General features: G+C 31.5%; 1 protein-coding gene across 1 annotated transcript; it reads left to right on the forward strand.

Moving 5' to 3' along the window:
• Positions 1–1,452: 1,452 nt before the first annotated feature.
• On the forward strand, positions 1,453–7,451 carry LOC149542169 (laccase-17-like). The gene is made up of 6 exons (XM_089797193.1): positions 1,453–1,672; positions 1,774–1,925; positions 3,463–3,707; positions 3,807–3,935; positions 5,713–6,657; positions 6,999–7,451. The coding sequence occupies exons 1-6, from the start codon at positions 1,550–1,552 to the stop codon at positions 7,127–7,129; spliced, it is 1,725 nt and encodes a 574-aa protein (XP_089653319.1). The 5' UTR covers positions 1,453–1,549; the 3' UTR covers positions 7,130–7,451.
• The last annotated feature ends 13,824 nt before the right edge of the window (positions 7,452–21,275 follow it).

Consider the following 21,275-nt stretch of genomic DNA (forward strand, 5'->3'; position numbering starts at 1 on the left):
ATTGGGAATGACTTAAGCATAACACGCTAAGCTTAATTCCTAGACCAAAAGTGTTAAATAGTCAAAATTGACTTTTTTTCCCAAGTTTAATTCTTCTCTTGGTGTATGATGTTTAAAGGTGGCTAAAATATTGGTTGATTTTCATATTTAGATTTTAATGTACTTACACAAAAGGAACAATTTTAATCTCTAAAGTTGCCTATGAAGAAACTTAAAACTTTTTGAAATATACATTTATGTAGATATCACTCTAACACTTCTAAATGATCAAATTTTAAATTTTCATGCACTTCCTAATTCATTTCACAATCATTAAAACTATTCAAAAGTGATGGAGCCAAAACCCCTTTCAAAACAATACTCAGAAAATGATAACACAACACCAAATTCTTCATTCAACTTCTCCAACTCTATTCCCCCTTCCAATGAAAGAAAACACCTACTTATTACAATTCTAAAAAATTACCATATTTGACAGATTTTCGGCAAAAACAAAAATTTTCATTTTTGGAAATTTCCAAAATCCATCCTACGAATCCCGATTTTTCCAAAGAAAAACCCCCAACTAGGGCAAGATAAATTGCCGACTAATCTACGAAATCAAGAGTATGATTTCAGATTTATTAAAAAAACAACTTTCTAAAAAATTGGAAAAAACTACAAAAACTCAATTTTGGAGGTCAAGATGAAGTTTGAGGCTCTTGTAAAAATGTCAGAACAGCCACCTATTGAGCTAAGCTCCATTGATAACCCTAATAACTCCTTCTCATGCAACTGCCTATAAAATTTCAACTAGAACTCATATCTAAATCAAAAGTTATGACTCCTGAAAATTGATATATCAAAAAGCTAAAATAAGAATTTTAAATTTTCGACCATATGAAAAAATCTAAGCTTTTTTAATGAATATAAGAAACGTGAAATTAGGAGAAGCATCTACTAGATCCTCTCCAATAGTTTAGAATATACCGCTTACAAAGTTGAGTTATACAAAATTGAGATAGATGGCTAATGGTAATGGGTCCTCTCTTCTAGTTGGAAATCTGAAAGTTGAAGGCTTCTTCATAGGTAAACATTTCTTGATCTTGAAGAAAGACAATTAGAGGACATAAATCTTGTGGTTATATGTGAGGACCAGGAGTTTGGTACACCAATGAATGCTTCCAAAGAAGGAATAGCACATGGCGTGCTGTATTCTTTAGCAATTGTGTTGGTGTCTTACTTTTCTACCACTCGACAGTTGCCACATCTTCATGCTGGGATATAGTAATCCAAGCAGCCACCATACAAAAACATAGTTTGAAACTTCATGACTAAATCATCATTACCAAAAAACATGAGCAAGTCATAAAAACACAATATTTTTGCTGGATTAATACATTTCACCAAACTACCAAACATTCAACGAGACTACACAACCGATTTGATCTGTATATATCGGCTGACAATGGCTGAAAAGGTTCAGATTAGCAATACTGGAAAAACAACCACCATTTCCATTTCAATCTGATTTCCTTTGTCTCATTGTCTCTAACCTGAAGTGGGTACAATGGTAACTACTTTCAGGACGTATGGTGGCCAACTTATAACAGTTATAGTATTTCTACTATTTCTGACCAATATTGTTTCAGGAAAACATTCAGGGATATTCACAAGGCGTTACAAATTTGATGTGGGTCATAAGTTCTTGTTTTGTAATCATTTTGTTTATTCATTGCAATAAGAGCTCAGAATAGCTCTGATATTTTAGTGTTTTTCCTTTGTTATTTGCAGATCAAACTGAAGAATGTGACTCGGCTTTGCAATACGAAGAGTTTGATCACTGTTAATGGACAATTTCCAGGGCCACCAATAGTTGCTCGGGACGGTGATCGTGTGATTATCAAAGTTACAAATCATGTAACCAACAACATTAGCATTCATTGGTATGTTTGTAACGAAGGTGCCAAACAAGGATTGTTTTCACATTTAAATTAACTTAGTATTGATATCCTCAATTTAACTTAGTATCAATATCTTAAATACATTTATGCCAAAAAGATTAATAGATAGTATTTGAAGTATTTCTGATTAATAGATAGTATTTGAAGTATTTCTGGATTAGATTGTATGTAGTTTATGTATTAAAGATCACACCCTATGATCTTTTATTACTATGAAAGTATCAAAGAAAAGTTAGAAAGCAACACACAATCTAATTCAAAAACATTTCAAATATTTTTCATGGATTGTGGAAATCTACTACTTTAATTAATAGATATTATTTTAGAAATATCAAATTTACATGAGTATCAATTTGCACATATAAAAGTGACAAATAGTATACTTAACATTAGTATATTTGAAACACAAATGATAAATTATATAGTTAATATTAGTGGTCATTGGTATATTTATAATAAAAGAGACCAACAACATATATATTTGTTTTCTCTATGAATTAGAGCATCTTTAGGAGCACTTCTTTGGGGCATTAAAGAGTCAAAAAGGGCCAATCTAAATTCTATAACAAGGATCTTTTTAAAATTCAATAGATATCTTAAATTCATCTATCTAAAAAAATACTAATAAATATCAGTTTGAAATGATCAAAATCTATGTAAGTTATCAATCAACAATTATTAAAGTGGCAGATCACAAAACCAACACGGTATTCATTAGAATGTTTGTAAAAATTGATGGCCAACTAAGTCATAAATTTTGTCTCTTTAAATCAAATTATATGTTACAGATTCTCTCTTAAAAGATCAAGAGATAACCGTTCAAAGTGGTCAAATTTGTGTAAGTATCACTCTCCACTTAGTATTTAAATCAAATTATATGTTACAGATTCTCTCTTAAAAGATCAAGAGATAACAGTTCAAAGTGATCAAATTTGTGTAAGTATCACTCTCCACTTAGTATTCATTAGTATGTTTGTTACAAAGTTGACCATTCTTGTCAATAAAAACTCTATCGTACTGAATTTGGTTGCATGCAAGTTTATATTATCGTAGAAGTATCATAATTATATCTATCTATAGAAACCTGCTATCTTCTTTGTATTTTTAATTAAATCTATCTAGCTAGACAACTTCTTATTAGATGTGGTAATTAGATATAATTACATCTAGTTTATTTAGATACATATTAATTAATAACATAGCTAATAAGAAATTATCTAATTACATCTACACATTAATGTAGCTAATTATCTGTAATTTTATCTAATTAACATAGTTTCTTTAGATATAATTATATCTAATTAAAAAATAATAGATGTAACTAGATAGTTTCTTTGTATAGATCTATCTCTCAGATGTCAAAGAAAATATATCAATTCGAGATAATTGCATTTATCTAATTATATTGTATTAACCTATATATTCTTTGTACATTTAATTACATCTATCTAAAGAAACTATCGTGTTTATTATTAAACTGCCTTACCACGTCAATAAATGTAAATCTTATCTCCTACAGGCATGGAATTCGTCAGCTGAGATCTGGATGGGCAGATGGTCCTGCTTATATAACTCAATGCCCAATTCAAAACGGGCAGAGTTATAATTACAAATTCACCGTCACCGGGCAGACTGGAACACTATGGTGGCATGCACACATTTCATGGTTGCGAGCCAGTGTATATGGACCCATTATAATCTATCCTAAAAAGAATACATCTTATCCATTCCCTAAGCCAGATCATGAAGTTCCCATTATTTTTGGTACATTAAAAGACCTTGGCCAACATGAGTTTTGTTATGATTATCATTCAGGTTGCCAATATAATAAGTTGAGAAAAAAATTAATGCTTGTGTTTGTAGGAGAATGGTGGAATGCAGACACGGAAGCTGTTATCAACCAATCCATGGCAACTGGTGGAGGGCCTAATGTATCTGATGCCTATACCATAAATGGCCTCCCTGGTCCTTTGTATAACTGCTCGGCCAATGGTAAACTTATGGAGACAAGGTTTTATATTATTTGCTTTATCATTAATCTTGCAGATTGCATTCTGTGATTCATCATAAGATGCGAGGAAAAGAAAAGAGATCCAAAAATAAATTGAATTGTTTGATTTAGTTGTTAAGTTTCTCAATTCAAATTTAAGATTTTTTAAGAATTCAGTCTATCTTTGATTGAGGTGCGCCTTACATCTAATCCCCACCTTAAGCCACTTCTAGAATGCTACCCACCTCAAACCACATTATAGAATGTTTAGAACTCTTAGCTTGGTTTTGATATCATGTTGATCTTTTTCTCATAGACAAGTTAAGATCAAACTTAGAACCTTTTCATTTGTTGTTAAAGAGTGTTCTATCATTTAACTACTAGCCCTTTTAAGAAGAATATGTCTTTGGTAATTGTGACTTGTTTCCAGCATTAGTAGTATTCAAATCTATGCTCTACCATCTCTGATTTATATGTGACTTCCTTCTAACATCTTCCTCAAGCCATTCATAGAATGCTCTAGTGTCTTATAAGTTTGGTTCTAATACCATGTTGAACTTTTCATGGACTATCTAAAACTCAAACCTAGGACATTTCATTTGGTGCTAAAATGTAAAATTCTTGGCTTTTGTGCCTCATTTTATACCATGTTGAATTTTTCAAAGATTAATTATTAATCTATTTGTGACCAATAATCTTTGGTCCAAATGTGGCTTATTTTTAACAATGTTAAGATTCAAATCCAAGCTCCTAGATTTGTTGCTAAAATTCTCAACCACTAAGTAATTAACCCTTTACAACCAAACAATCTTTAATTCAAGTTTGCCCTCTTAAAACCACTAAACAAAATGTTTGGGGCTCCTAGCCTAGTCCCGCCATCCTTAAACACCACACACTAAGGAAGACATTCAACTTTGACTATTTAACACTTCTAACTTAGGAATTAAGCCTTAGTGTGTGATGTTTAAGCTATCTAATCTAGCCATAGTAGTATGTTAAGCTTTTTGTGGACTACTTAGAAATCAAAATAGATTGCTTCTAATATGATTTATGTACAACATTAGTACAATCCAAACATAAGCTCTTCCATTTGTTGCTAGAATTTTCTAACATGAAATTGTTGGGTCCCTTTAGAACCAATCATTTTTTATTCTAGATGTAACTTCATTCCAATGACTCTCTTAAGCCACTCTATATAATGTGTTTTTTTTAATAGACTAATGACAACTCAAATTTAAGACCTTCCATTTGATGCTATTGTTCTAGCATTAAACTTAGATTGCTTCTAGTATGATTGCTTCTTACTAAATTGCTTCTAATATGATTTATTTACGATATTAGTACAATCCAAACATAAGCTCTTCCATTTGTTGCTAGAATTTTCTAACACAAAATTGTTAGATCCCTTCACTGTTGGGTCCCTTCATAACCAATCCATTTTTATTCTAGATGTCACTTCATTCCAGTGACTCTCTTAACCCACTCTATAAAATGTGTATATTTTTAATAGACTAGTGACAACTCAAATTTAAGACCTTTCATTTAATGCTATTGTTATAGCATTAAACTTCCAATCCCTTCAGAAACAATCTATTATTGATCCAAATGTAACTTATTTCAAACATGCTAATATCTATTAGACATTAATGTTATCTTATCTTATCTTATCTTACTTGACTAAAACAGCATTATTTTGGAAAGAAATTGCATCTTGTTTTTTATCAATGTGTTCTCTAGATACTAAGAAACTTCTAATAAGTTTTGATTAATACAATGCAGATACATTCAAGTTGAAAGTCTCCCCGGGGAAAACATACCTCCTGCGAATAATCAATGCTGCTCTCAATGATGAACTCTTCTTTGCAATCGCTAACCACTCACTAACCGTGGTAGAAACCGACGCAGTCTATGTAAAACCCTTCAAAACCAACACAATTCTCATATCACCTGGCCAGACCACTAACGTTCTCTTAACCGCCAAAACCCACCCACCAGCAGCCAGATTCCTCATGTCAGCCCACCCCTACGTAACAGGCGGTGGAACATTCGATAACTCCACGGTAGCCGCCATTTTAGAATACATTCTCCCCAACACAACCTCAAATAACTTCCCTCTACTAAAACCCACCCTTCCTGCTCTAAATGACACTTCTTTTGCATCCAACTTTAGTAGAAAACTAAAAAGCTTGACCCCTCCACCCGTTCCTCAAACCGTGGACAAGCACTTCTTGTTCGCAATAGGGCTTGGACTCAACCCATGCCCTAAAAACCAAACTTGTGGTGGCCCCAATAACAAGACCAAATTCACAGCCTCCATTAACAACATTTCCTTTGTTATGCCCACCATGGCTCTTCTTCAAGCTCACTATTTTGGTCAATCTAACGGTGTCTATAACACCACTTTCCCTGACAACCCGCCTTTTCCTTTCAACTACACTGGCACACCTCCCAACAATACCATGCCCACTAATGACACTAATGTCAAGGTGCTGCCTTTCAACACCACAGTTCAACTTGTTGTACAAGACACAAGTATTGTGGGCCCGGAGAGCCACCCATTGCATCTCCATGGCTTCAACTTTTATATTGTTGGTCAAGGTGTGGGTAACTACAATGCCTCTAGTGACCCTAAGAAGTTTAATTTGGTCGATCCACCAGAGAGAAATACACTTGGGATTCTTTCTGGAGGTTGGGCCGCTCTTCGATTTAGAGCCGATAATCCAGGTAATTGTTTCATTTTGATTTATGATCACTTTTTACATATAATTTTAGTTGAATCCAACTATTTTTATGTATAAATATGAGAGTTTGAGATTTCTTTTGCATCAATATTTTGGATCTACTTGATACTCCATCGATTGTTCTAATCACAAATATTGGCTTATGTAGATTCTAGATTCAATGCAATAAGATTTTGTTTGCATAAAACATATTAGATTAGATTTGTTTATCATCATGGTCTTAAATCACACACTATAAGCCATCATTAGAATAACAAAGAGCTAGAATAGAAGAATGGCTATTGTTTAATATTTATGTACTATCATTGTTTGATGTAAATACAGGAGTGTGGTTCATGCATTGCCATTTGGAGGTCCATACAAGTTGGGGATTGAAGATGGCATGGATTGTTTTGAATGGAAATGGAAAATCTCAATCTCTCCCTCCTCCTCCTAAAGATCTTCCCTCGTGCTAGTCACTTGTTATAAATTCTTGACACAATAAATTGGAACATAATTTTACTCTGCAGTTGTTGGAGTCTAACATAGTAAATTTATTGTAATAGAGGAGTGTATCTCAGAGCGAACATGATATGGTCATAGTTGGTATATTGTGATTTCAACTTTAGGCATAATAAGGTCAAGTAAAATCATTTACATTTGTACGTGAGTGTATATTTGAATTGATCAACTTGTCTCTAGTAAAAAATAGTGATATGGTAAGAGTCTCTTTTACCATTTTGTAAAAATAAAGCTTGTACTTAAATCAACTTCAAAATAATACTTTTATTCCATTTACATGTATTCTTTATAAGTATTTTCTCAATTAAAACAAAATAAGTATTTAGCAATTTTATACATATATAAATATATATAATCACAATAATTTGTGATAGTCTATTTCAAAATTCAAAAGTTTAAAATTTGGTTGCTTTCGAAGAAAAAGAATGAAAAAATCAAAAAAAAAGTGCACTAATCATTTTAGACTTTAGAAATATAATATCTCTACAAATAATTAATATAAAGCACCACGACATTTGCGAGTAACACATACATAATGAACATGGGCTAACTATTCGCTCCCAATAATAATAAGGTAAGGAATGATACATAAACTACACTCTTTCATATAGTAGTAACTAGCAGTTGTAGCCAAAAGGGGTGCAGTGTTTTAGCAGATAGAAAAATATATTAGTATTATATTATTTTAGCAAAAAATATATGTATATATATATTTAAAAAAAACCTTGCCTCTCTATTTTGTCAATGTGACTATTGCTTTATATAGTGTTAGCCCTTAGAATTTTGGAATGTTATTGCCCATATAATATTAAGTAGTTTTTGCCTTCAACTTCCTAGCAACATAGGAATTTTTGGTACACTCTTGGGGTCATTTTCTATGTTGCTAGATCTAGGTTATAAACAATATGAACTATTTTTTCTAGAGCTCCATTTTCCAACCTTGTTATATGTCCATTTTTAGCATGATGTGTTAGCCTCCAAATAGTAGGATTTTCTTCTCCAACTATTCATCATTGGTGCCATTTTATATCACACTTATAATCCTTGTCACAACACTTAAGTTAGACAATTTAACAATTTAACAATTTCAACATTTTCTTATTATGAAGTTTGACGAAATCATTAATAGCAAATAAGTGCATTGATATGTTGAATTCTTCTTCTGTTTTAAGTCATTTTGTCTATGCATACCATTAAGAGTTCTCAATCCTCTTGTCATGTCAAATATTCTTTAGCAACCACCAAAATTGTACTTGTTAAGTACTTTCACCTTTATGTTGATATATAGTCTTTAAGGTGACTATTGTCCTAGAAAACCTAATATATCAAAATAATATTTATTATAAAAGATACATTTTAAAAAGTAGTGACAAATTGGAAAATGTTTGTTTCTTGAACCCTTTTTTTAATGTAAGATGTGTTTTTCTAGAGAATGACAAATGGTGAAAAATTAGATTCATAAATCAACTTAAATATGATAGAAATTTTTAATTTTTTAATTAAATCATAATAAATACCAAAAATACAAACCATTTTATATTTAAAATTAAAAATTTAAATTATATTATGAAAAATAAGCTATAGAAATTTAAATTATTGCAATAATAGAAAATTGGTAAAACATCACTTGATTAAAATTAAATTTCATAATATACTACATAATTGGAATTGTTTCATATTGATTGTGGAAATCTTCATGTTCATATAAAATAAATTTAAAAAAAGAACTAAAAATCTAATTTGACTTGTATAAATATCTCCTACTTATTAAAATTATATTTATCTAAAGAAGTTTATTATCGCATTATACCAAAAAAAATCTAAATTGTCAAATATATATTCATAGACAAAACATTTGGATCCTTTTTATTTGATTTACTACTACCATATTATTTTATTTGCCTTTTTTCTTTTACTTCCCCTTGTCTTGTTCATTTAGATTTATGAACTTCTAATCATCTTTAAGTCATTAGCAGAATGAAAATATTAGTTATACCAATTCCAAACTACTCAAAAAAAATCTATAGTTCCACTACTAAAGTGTCTTCTCCTCTAGATTAAGAATATATTATATATAATATCATACCTTCTCATTATATATTATATCTGAAATAATTTATTTTTATTTTTAGTTAAAAGATAACATGGTTTTATTTTCATACAACTAAGAGCAACAAACACATTATTTAGATACTTATAATTGTTTTTGATATAAAAGAAGCCAAAACAAGTGGGTTGGCCCTATACAATAGTGGTGTACCTACCAGAAGAAAACCAACAAAAAATGAAATAGACCGCTTAACACATTACATCAAAACCAATAGTAAAATAAAGGTACTAGAGTTCATGTTCTTAAAACTATCAAAGTTTAACAGATTAACAAAAGGCATGTAGGTGGTCAACGCATCGTACCACCCACAACCTAAACCCAAGTTCCACCAAAAAACCAAAACCATCTAATCTAGATGAAGAGAAACTACTAGCAGATAACCAAAAAAAACCAAGCACTAGAAAGACCACTAACTAACATCTTTCTTCTTTCCTTTCCCAACCAATAGAACCTTAGTCCAGTCCTCTGCAAGGAAATTGTAGAGTAGTTTCAAATCATCTTTACTCAGGCCTTCCTCCTTCTTGTAAGCCAACGACTGAAGGGTCATCACCATCACAAGTGTCAACTTCAAGGAGAATTTGGAGAAGAGGGTGAAACCTTCCTACAGTGCTTGACACTGGTCTTTCAGTTCCTATGTGTCTTTGGGAGTAACAGCCACCTCCTCCGTAGTACCAATCTTTAGTTCTTTGCTTCAAATCACAAGTGACTTCCTCTTATCCTACACATTCAAATTGTTAATGGGAGCCTTTAACATTTCCAAATCATTGGGCCTAATAGGTGAATAAATAGTATTAGGGGAGGCTTTTTCATCCTTTGGGTCTATTTAGTTAGCAACAAATAATAGGGTGAAAGTGGCAGAAATATGGGTGGGTTCTTGAGAAGGGTCCTTGGTAGGGTTTCTACCTCAAAATCCCATGTACCATCCACAATGTCATCTCATTTCTCCTCTTTATTATCAATGTCCTCCTTCAACTTCTCCTAATCATCCCTTGATGTCTTACCACTCTCCTAAGAATTAGTCCCTTCCTCCTCCTCCTCTTGAGAGCATCTAGCCATTTTTTTAAATCTACCCTTGGTCTTAGAAAGCCTAGCTAATCTTCTTTTGTTCCCACGACACTCCTCATCTAAGTCCCAAGTCTCCACTTCCACCCTCTTTTCAATTTTAACTTTTTTATTGGTAGTTGGCTCCAAAACTAGGATTTTGTTTTCCCTACTATTGACCAAGGTTTTGCATGGTGAGGGTTGTGGAGTAGGGGCATAACTACTACCCACAAACTCAAGGCAAAGGAGGGCACCAATGGGGAGGAAATTATCAATTTCTATGGCTCTAAGAGGGTAAAGGGCCAGCTAGAACCAAAATAAACAAAACATGAGCCCTTGGTACAAAATGGTAAAATTAGCCCCTTTCTTCTTTTTCTCCCTAACATCCATAATTGTCTCTTCTAGGGCATGCATCATAAAAAAGGGGATGCAGACTAACTCCCTATTATGAAATTGATTAAGCAAAAGGAAATGGTAAAAATAATACACACCATATCTACCTACTAGGGTAAGATACTTCATTATGACTAGGAACATGTCATCCTAGGGCTCTGATAACTTATCCCTCTGAAAAATTCCACAATACATGTTCAATGCTTTGTCACCTCTAATAAAACTAGAAAAACTAGCTATGTTTATTACCCTTTTTGATACTTATAATTGTCATCTTCATAAAGTTATATATATATATATATATATATATATATATATATATATATATATATATATATATATATATATATATATATATATATATATATATATATATATATATATATATATATATATATATATATATATATATATATATATATATATATATATTACTAGAAAGGAAATGTGTGTATAATATTATTCTTCCACTATGTTTGTATTTTGTACTAATGGAAGATTTCCAAGTCAACACTTTATAGTTTTGAAATGCTTATGTTGACAATCATAATTTATCTAATAGAAATGTTCCCTTTTATACTTGATGATTCTGACTATTTTTAAACTCTCACAAACAAATAAATTAATATAATTAAATAATTTGCTTCAAAATGGTTGTGTTATGTGCATTAAATACCCATAGGTATTGCACCCAATTGAGTAATATTCTATTGTGATATTGTTGCATAACTAGCCTATCATCCAGCAAGCAATTTTTTTCATCCATCCAAAAGAAGTAAATTGGTAAGGGTTAAAAAGATATTTCTGAAGTAGGAGAGGACCCAATAATTGAGCACCCTAACTTCTCAAAGAATAAAATTAAAATATCACAAAAGCTCAAACTTGAATTACTTGAATGAAGTGAACAAGCTTTCATTAGTCACTCCCCATATTCAAAGTAATAATTTATTCATTCAATTATTTTCTCTTATCCTTTTAAATAAATGTAATTGATTAGCTAAGGTAAGTTGGTAAGTCATTAAAAGTGTCATTGAAATGCACTAATAATTTCTAAATTTACCTCAACCAATAGAGTCAATGAACTATTTTTGAATCCAAAAATTTTGGGTGCCCAATGCTAGAATTTATTGCTTCCTTGATGACAAATTTAAGAAGATTGATATTATTTTGTACTAAGCACATTTAATGTTGTCTTGTAAGAATTATATAGGAAGTGTAAATTTACATTTCTTATTAAACCAATCAAAGGACCGTGCCTATTATGTTATTGATGTTTTGATCATTGATGCTTATATGTTGCACTTTAATTTTTATTTTGAATAATATGGTGATATCTCTAATTATAATTTTCAAAAATTTGTGCCTTAAATTTTACATTATTAATGATAATTAAATTGCATGCATCTTGAAAAACTATATGCTACATTTTCCTTAGATTCTTGCACCAATATAGTGTATTGTTGTATGAACTATTGATCATGATGACAGCAAAACTCGAGACAAAAATGAACACAACAGTAAAAAAAATTATTAATATCTAAAATGAGAATCTATTATATTCATCACAATAAAAATTAAACCCTAACGTATGCATGATGGGGTACAATGTTACCAAATCCTAGACAAAAAACCTACTCATGGTACCTTCTCCCAAAACTTCACTTTTCACCACAATATGGGCCTTAAATCACCTATTTTATGTTTGGAGCCAAGAATGAAATTTACATTTTCAAATTTGGTGGTTAGGCTCCAAAATGGAGTATCTAAAATTCAAATTAGAAGTAGGTACAAAAATAGGTAGTTCCCAAAAAGCTTGTCCATAATTCAGAATGCATAGTTTTTCTGAGTAGGAACTCCAACTATTGAATCATTTACACTATGAGAAATATCTTTGAGTAATCTACAAGACTTGAAAATGCCTACAAATGTCACCATTTTTTTAGGGTCGTATGATACCGTTTGGTGCCTCAAATAAAACTCTAAAGTTATTTTCAAGAGGTCTTTGGAAACTTAAAATTGTAATAACTTTTAAACAATAAATTCTTTTGACCTAATTATTTTTCTAGAGTTTTTGAAATTGAAATTACTACCTTCCCCTAAAATCACACCCTCTAATTATATATAATTATGGCCCTCCTATAATATATCTCATTTTCCTACATTTTTTATGTCAACCTAAATTTGGAAAGATGGCCCAAAATACTAGTAGTGTAAATATGAGAGTCAAGATATTTGATTTTTCAAATGGGTATCCATAAATGAAAAAGAAATCAAACATAAAGTATTACTAGACATATTTTTGGATGATGCAAGATTGCCCTAACACTGATAGATGCTCCTACATTAGATCATTGCAACATGTTGGTTTTATGATACCAAAGAAAAAATTATAGATCCAATAAAATAAGTGTCACTCACCATGATCTTGTTATTCATTTTTATTTTATTTTCCCTAACCCTTGGGATATTTTGATTTTTTTTAGTAATAGATTTTATGCTATTATATTAGAGATCTGTCTAATTTCATTAATTAAAATATTCCATATATAATATTTAAAAAGTTAAATAATTTGGTGTTGAACATATTTGAGTATTTATATTGTTAACCAATCTTTCAACTAAGTGACCTACCTATAATTGCTCCTTGTTGAAAAATCACATAAGCCGCTTTTTTTATCCAACATAGTCAATACTTGATGGTAATGCAACTGTGGGATGGGATTTCTAATTTTTCAATAGAATTCAAGTGATATATTTACATTAATTGAAGTTGTTAATGATAAATAAGAATAAACAATTACAAATGACAAGTAGTAGTTATTACTCTTTTGTCACCTATATTGATCACATAGAGAATATATATATGGTATGATTTTGATATATATAGATCTAGCTAGTAGTTACCTTAGCACACACTTTCTCATGAAGACAACCTTTATGAACTCTTGAGTTAATTTAACATAAAATATAGCTAAATTTAAATATATTAAAATGAGACTTATCATATGTTGAAGCATTAGCTAAAAGTCATAGACACACCAAATAGTTATTAAATATCCCCCAATGCTTCCTGTATTTTGAAAGTGGTTTTGATATGGGAGGCTTTAGAAAACATATTTTATTTTTATAAGTAAGTGTTTGTACGGAAATTCAATCACATGAGGTCATCTCTTGCAACAGTGACCTCTTAGATCTCTGAAAATTGGAAGACAAACTAATCTTAGTTAATGTTGAAATTTATATTTGTGCTTATGGATTCCTTGTGAATTTCTTTAACACTACTAATGACAGGGATTAACATATTTCGTTGGGTGTATAGAAATGGGTTGACATTCTTTGTATGTTCTCCTTTCAACATTCCCCTTCAATAGTTTGGTGGATCTTATCAAGTTTTCCATAACTTAGATTAGGCTTCCCCACTTCCCTCTCCACTTCTAAAGCAATTTTACCCATGAAGCTACTACCATGTTTGGTTTCTTTGTAAAATTTGACCTTGATACCAACCTTTTATCCCACATCTCCTATGTAGGATTTTGGAAAATTACAACTTTCTAGAAACCAATTGCAATCAATGTTGCACTTAATATTGGAAAGAAACTTTAGAGATAGATTATGGACTCAAAAGGGATAACTTTTAGTGAAAAGATTGGTTTTCAACAAGAGAATCAATACTCTTCCTAACTTGGTGGTTGGACTACCTTCCCTCATCCTTAGTGGAAATATGTTATGTAGGTGATTACCTTATATTGTTCCCTACGGATTCTAATTTTGTGTTAGACCTCTCTCTCTCTCTCTCTCTCTCTCTCTCTCTCTCTCTCTCTCTCTCTCTCTCTCTCTCTCTCTCTCTCTCTCTCTCTCTCTCTCTCTCTCTCTCTCTCTCTCTCTCTCCCCCTCATTGTTTCGGTCCTCATGATGGCTCAACCCTTATGGCCTTGACATAGGTGCTCATGTATTCTTACAATGATCTGTTTTTTCTCTTGTGCTTCCTTCTCAATAGATTGAATTATTTTTGCCCATCGAACTCCTTTTGATTTTATTTTGAATAAAAATCTTGTCCTTACCATTGTTAATGTCTCCCTTTCCTCAGATAACTGGAATCCTTTTCAAGCTTAGTGGTTTTCTTATTTGACTCATTTTCTAGTTTTGATTAATCATCTAATATAACCCCTTAAAATCATCTAGATCAAGATGTTTATTCTCTTACAATTATATGTCATAAGAAGAGGGGTCATTCCCTTTCAAATTAGAAATTTTAGTTTCTATATTAGGCTAACTCCTGGGGTCCAACTTTAATCTCAATTAACTAGTTGTGCATGTTCTAGATTTGGTTCAATTTGTTGTGTTTCATATTGGTCACTAGGGGTAATCTTTTTCTTTGGTTCAACAAATTGAATGGTTTTTTATCTGGTCTATGACACTTTAGGGCTCTTCCCCTCTTACTTTAATCAAAATCATATTTTTTAATCTAATGGTAACAAAATTAATTTCATAAAAACAAACATGACTGACACAAATCATTGTAGATTCATATATATACCATTAGAATAGTACCTATGAATAATGATTAGGGCTTACACAAATAATTTAGAATTTCTATGAATACAAGGTTAATCTTAAGGATAAGATTCTAAAATAATACATGTGAAAAATGAGTTACATGACATCAAGATAAAATATGTGCCTTCAACTAGTAACATGGAGTGAACATGTAGTAATATCAATACCAACTAAGTTGGCCAACCTCCATAAAAGATATTAAAAGAAATTATCGCTAACTTGGTGACAAAAATACTATTTAGTCCTCTAAGACATGATGTCATAAGAGGATCCACAAGGGTATGAATTTAGAATTTCAACACTTAATTTCACCACATAAAAGAGTATTAACATAATGTATCATTATAAAGATGAAATAGTTAAGAGATATTGTGGGTTTGTGGCTAGTTACATTGATATGTCTTTCAAACCATACACAATAGCCAAGATATTCCATTAGGATTATTTATCATCTCAATAATTGAGATTTTTAGTTGATTACTATTCGCTAGATTTAATTCATTTCTTTTAGTTTTCTATTATTTAGTGGATAAATACATACAACTACTTCAAGACCATCTATACAAATAGCCTATCACAAGAGGAATTTTTGTAAAGATTTGATAGAATTGTATAAATATGTATGAGAAAGCTCTAAATTATATGATGAATAAATGAGAAGTCTATATAACTAATGCATTTGTGAATAATATAAACATATATATTATTTTTTGTTCATTTTATACTATATTTAATTATATTATTCCATAGATTTATTAATTTTTTAACATATCTATCACATTAGGATAATGCACCACAATTCAAAACAAAATAAGATTCATATTTCATGTCTATGATTTCTTATCAGTTTGTCTAAATCTAATAATGACAAATATTCAATTGAAAGATATGCATAAGAAGACATTGTTTATAATGGGGACTAAAATGAGAACTCAATTATTCATTATATTTTTATCTATAATGTGTGTGTGCGTGCACATGTGTGTACGTGTGTGTTTATGCATACATGTGTGTGTGTGTGTGTGTGTGTGTGTGTGTGTGTGTGTGTGTGTGTGTGTGTGTGTGTGTGTGTGTGTGTGTGTGTGTGCATGTGTGTGTGTGTGTGTGCGCGCATGTGTGTGTGCACGTGAGTGTTTGCATATCTGTGCATGTGCATGTACATGTGTGTGTGTGTGTGCACGTGCACATGCGGGTGTGTGTAGGTGCATGCATATGTTTCTGTGTGTGTGTGTGTGTGGGTGGGTGGGTGGGTGGGTGTGTGTGTGTGAGAGTGTGTGTGTGTGTGCATGTTTTTGTGTGTGTCTATGTCTATCTCTTTGTGTGTCTATGTCCATGTGTGTCTGTGTGTCCATGTGTGTGTGTGTGTGCTTGTGTGTGCATGTGTGTGAGAGAGAGATTGTGTGTGTGTGTGTGTGTGTGTGTGTGTGTGTGCGCGCTTGTGCATGTGCGTGCATGTGTGTGTGTGTGTGTGTGTGTGTGTGTGTGTGTGTGTGTGTGTGTGCAAATGTGCATGTGCATGTGCATGAGTGTGTGTGTGTGTGTGTGTGTGTGTGTGTGTGTGTGTGTGTGGGTGCACGTGTGCATGTGCATGTGCATGTGATTATTCATTCTATCTCCATCTACCATGTAATTCATATCTAATGGTAATACAGTAATGTGTCAAACATTCATGTTTTATCTTATTGAAAGTATTTTATGATAGAGTTGTGAATATGTGCGTGCGTGCGTGTGTGTGTGTGTGTGTGTGTGTGTGTGTGTGTGTGTGTGTGTGTGTGTGTGTGTGTGTGTGTGTGTAGTGGTGGCATTGTTCTATTATATGTGGACTTTAATTAAAGGTACAATATTTTCTATTAGACATGTATGGTTCTCTTCAAATCAGTTTAGTTAAACTTCAAATTATTTATGTTTATAAAAATAAGGGCCACTCCTAAATAGAAGAGGTGTATATGATTTTTGGAAGATTGATCAATTTGATATTAATTTATGATTAAATAACACTTTTCGACTCTATTTCTAACATGTAAATATTTGGGTGATAATTTTGTAAAACACAAATTGTAAATTCTTGATTAAATTGTAATCAAAGATCTCTAAAAAACCCTACATATAATTTGTAAACAAAATAATATTAAAGACGAACCTATCTAAGATCATAAGATTATAGAAATATCATTCAAAAAATAAAATGTTAAATAAGATTAACTCTTTCATACATTCCATCATCATCTAAAATACCATTAAGCAAAAATTTTAATACCATGACTCATTAGATTTATTTCAACAAGTTTCAAACTCTTTATACATATATGTTAAATACATTGTTAAATTAATATTCTTAAAAGTTTGGATATTTCTTGTTGAGGAAATTTTGATCCAACTTGGTTGGTGGTATTGGATGATATAGTGATAGTTTTATTTGTTTCTTTTTGTATTTTACTATCAATTTTATCACTAAAAGTCAAGTGCAAGTCCACAATATCTTTGTTACTTTGAAGAAAGCTTATGAGTTTGGTTGGAAGTGGGTCATTTGTAAAATGAATTTCTTTTTTTTAAATAAAGCAAGTTTTAGGACTCCTCTTGGTGGTTGAGATTTTATATGGAGCACATTCTTTGCCTTTTCATAAAATTTGACTCTTCTTCTTTTTTAATACTTTTAAATAAAATGTTGGTGTAGATTATCTTTCCAAATAGATGCATGAGACTAATTATAGATGGGATGTCACAAGATGGAAGTCTATATCACTTAATCCATATTCATAGTTTCTCTAGCTTCATTACACTATTTCATGTTCACTATTCTTACTCTTTCTTTGTGATTGATTAATTTAAATTTTATTTTCTTAAATAATCTCAAAAATAGTAGTTCACTAGCAAGTCTACTTAATTTTCATTTTGAAATTTAATTGGCAACTGATGTTATTTTAACTCAAAAAATCATATATTAATTTTTTCTAAATTTTCAATCAATAATTTTTTTATTTTATGAGGAATGAGAATAAATGTAGGAGAGCCATACAAGAGCCCTAATGACATAAAAATGAAGAAAAGTGGATGCAAAAATGACCATACAAGGAACACAGATATAGTATAGAAGTTCTAAGAGATAGAATGTTGTTTTAACAGTCGACAAAGTTAAAGATATCATGGCATTTATTTGCCAATCTCCATTAGTAGCATTAAAAGTACTTTCCAAATCTATACTACCTTTATAACACCCGTCCACAATTCACACCACCAAACTATCCCCATTATATTCATTTTATATCTGCCATAATTAAAAACAATAGACATAGAAAAAAAATTAAGAATAGAACAACTTTGAAGGTTACTTGTAAGCAAGAATTGAAGATGTTATGTCCCCATGGTAGAGCTATCTACTATTTATAAAAATGTGACACATTAACCAGCTTCTAAAGAAGCCTATTTAAAGACCAAGATGGAGAATATTAGAGGATTAGTAAATTGGATGAGGGATAAGAGTTCATGGTATGGAAATGGAAGGAGGGGCCACAATAATGGAAACAATCAGATGAGAGAGAGGATTAATGTAAGGAGCCTAAGTATGGGAGTGACATTAGTAGAACTAGGGATTTAGTTGAAATATTATTGGAGAGAAATGTAATGATTTTATAGGTAGGAATAGAAAAGGAAGAGCTTAGGGTCTAGACTTGTGGGAGAATAGAAAAATCTAAATATCTACATTTGTAAATTAGACATTTTTTTGTAAAATGTAAAAGTGAAATTAAAATTCTTGTCTTCTAATTTTAGTCCAAAATGGGTATGTCAATTTTCCTTTAAAAATATAGAATTAGAATAGCTTATTCCTATTCTAATTTTTTACAAATCCACTTTGATGAGTTTTTGGATCTGTAGCTCACAAAGTAACATTATCACACAATTTTTGCATAGCTTGAAGACTTTCGGGCCCATAGATCAATAGCTAAAAAGTATCTACCCCGTGCTTTCACAAAACTACAGTGGCTTCTAGTGCTTTTCGGCAATGTTTTTGACTTCTATCATCAATTGTCACCAGGTGCCTGCAATTATGGTACTCGTTCATTCATGATTTCTCATGAGAATTTGATAAATACAATGGCATTTTGTAGTGAGGTACAATGTTAGAAGAAACAAAAGACCAACTATGGATAGCCAATCAAAAAGTTATTGAACAAACAGAGGAGCTCTTGGCAAAGGGAATAGAGACACGCATAGGTTACCAAGAACTGATTTTATGAAAGAAAATGTAAGTGAATTAGAATTTGAAGCATTGGAAATTGTAGATTATTATTTCTCCACTTTCGAGAAAATGTGTCGGATGATGAAGGTTGTATGTCATTTTGAAATCGTAGTCCAAGTTGCAAATATCATGAATTTCTTAAACAGGTTAGACATTGAAGGGGACAAAAAGGGCCTTCTAAAGAACCTACGCAAAATGACAAACAAAGATTTCCAAAGGGTGGAAGAAGGCATAAATTCTAGTTCCAATTCTTGCAACCAAATTATAATGTCCCCATCTAGGGTCCAACATGATTGAGACTTATTTGTTCATTTGCAATGCTCGTAATAGCATTTTTAGTTATCAAATGATATTATTATTTTGATTTAAGGTTGGAGCATATAGATGTTATCCAAGTTGCCTAGCCACCATCTACAAACTCCCCCAAATTTTACAAGGTCCAAGTCCATTTCACAATATTTATACAACACTAACCCCTACCCTCTATTGGGATAAGAGCTAATAGAATGGATTTATACAAGCCCCTCCTTGGTAACCTTGTATGCTTCTTACAATAATAATATTAGAATTAAAATAATTATTTACAATATTCAAAAGAGTATTTTAATCATATGAGAATTATTTCTATTCTCAATAATTATTTATTACTACAATGATGTTTGTGAATTGTCCTTAAATAGTGATTCAATTCTTAATAATATCAAGATATAGATTATATTTGAAGATTATAAACATATATTGTTATGTTTATAGGTCTTTATACCCCAATAAAAATATGTTATCCTCACTACATTAAAATGTCACAGGCAGTTGTTTAGCAAAGGAATCTATTCTATGTGTCTTCTAAATGTTGAAGTCTTTCCATTCTACAATGATAGTATTATTGAAGAAATATATTTCAATGGTTCTTATACTTAATTGTCTCCACCTTTTTTAATGGGTATGAAATTGAGGTGTCATTATATGTGTTTAGCTTCTTTCAAATTATTACCTTATCTGATGGGGACACAACCCAAGCACAGAATGGACACAACAGGAAACAGAAAATTTTATTAACTGTAAAAATATGATAGTACACTTAGTGCAGAGAAACAGACTCCAAAACATGCCCTATGGGCTCACAATAGCATAAATCTAGAGGTAAATTCTTCTCCCAGTGCCTTCTCTCAAGCTCCACTCTGAACTGCCTTTTACAATGCCATAAATGTTCTTAAATAGACCCTGGAGGGTTAAGGATTAGGAATACATTCTAGAAAGTGCTAGTTGGCATCCACTGACCAAATAGAAGGCTCTAGAAGTCACATTAGAAGTTGACACAAAATTAGAAGAATCCAAAAATAGTAACCAAACTTTCAAGAGGCATATCTTTTGAACCGTAGCTCCGATTGACGAACCGTTTACATTTTCGAAAAGCTCTCAAAGTACTCTATAGCCCTATGGACCAGCTTCACTCATCCCTTATTTTTTGGCTCTATTTGAGGTCATTTAATGCCCCTAACCTAACTTTGAAGCATTCTTAGGAGGTCTCCAGAAACCAAAAAATTGCAATAACTTTCAAACCGTGGGGCCTTTCAACCTGATTCTTTTTTTGGAATGCTCTAAATTATAATTACAATCTTCCAACCAATTTACACCTTCTAGTTCACCAAAATGGTGGCTCAATTACATACTCCTTTTTTTTTGCATTTACATGTATCCCAAGGTGATTAAAACTCTAACCCAGAACACTGATAGTGGAACTATGAGAGTTGAAACCTTTATT

Source organism: Cupressus sempervirens, chromosome 8, assembly GCF_028749045.1.
Source record: "Cupressus sempervirens isolate cs-2001-9-10 chromosome 8, ASM2874904v1, whole genome shotgun sequence".
NCBI classification, from domain to species: Eukaryota; Viridiplantae; Streptophyta; class Pinopsida; order Cupressales; family Cupressaceae; genus Cupressus; species Cupressus sempervirens.

Bases quoted from the DNA above. Each gene is read 5' to 3' on its own strand.
- LOC149542169 (XM_089797193.1), top strand. From the start codon at position 1,550: ATGGTAACTACTTTCAGGACGTATGGTGGCCAACTTATAACAGTTATA. The intron at 1,673-1,773 runs GTGGGTCATAAG...TGTTATTTGCAG, and splicing joins CAAGGCGTTACAAATTTGAT to ATCAAACTGAAGAATGTGAC. The intron at 3,936-5,712 runs GTAAACTTATGG...AATACAATGCAG, and splicing joins GTATAACTGCTCGGCCAATG to ATACATTCAAGTTGAAAGTC.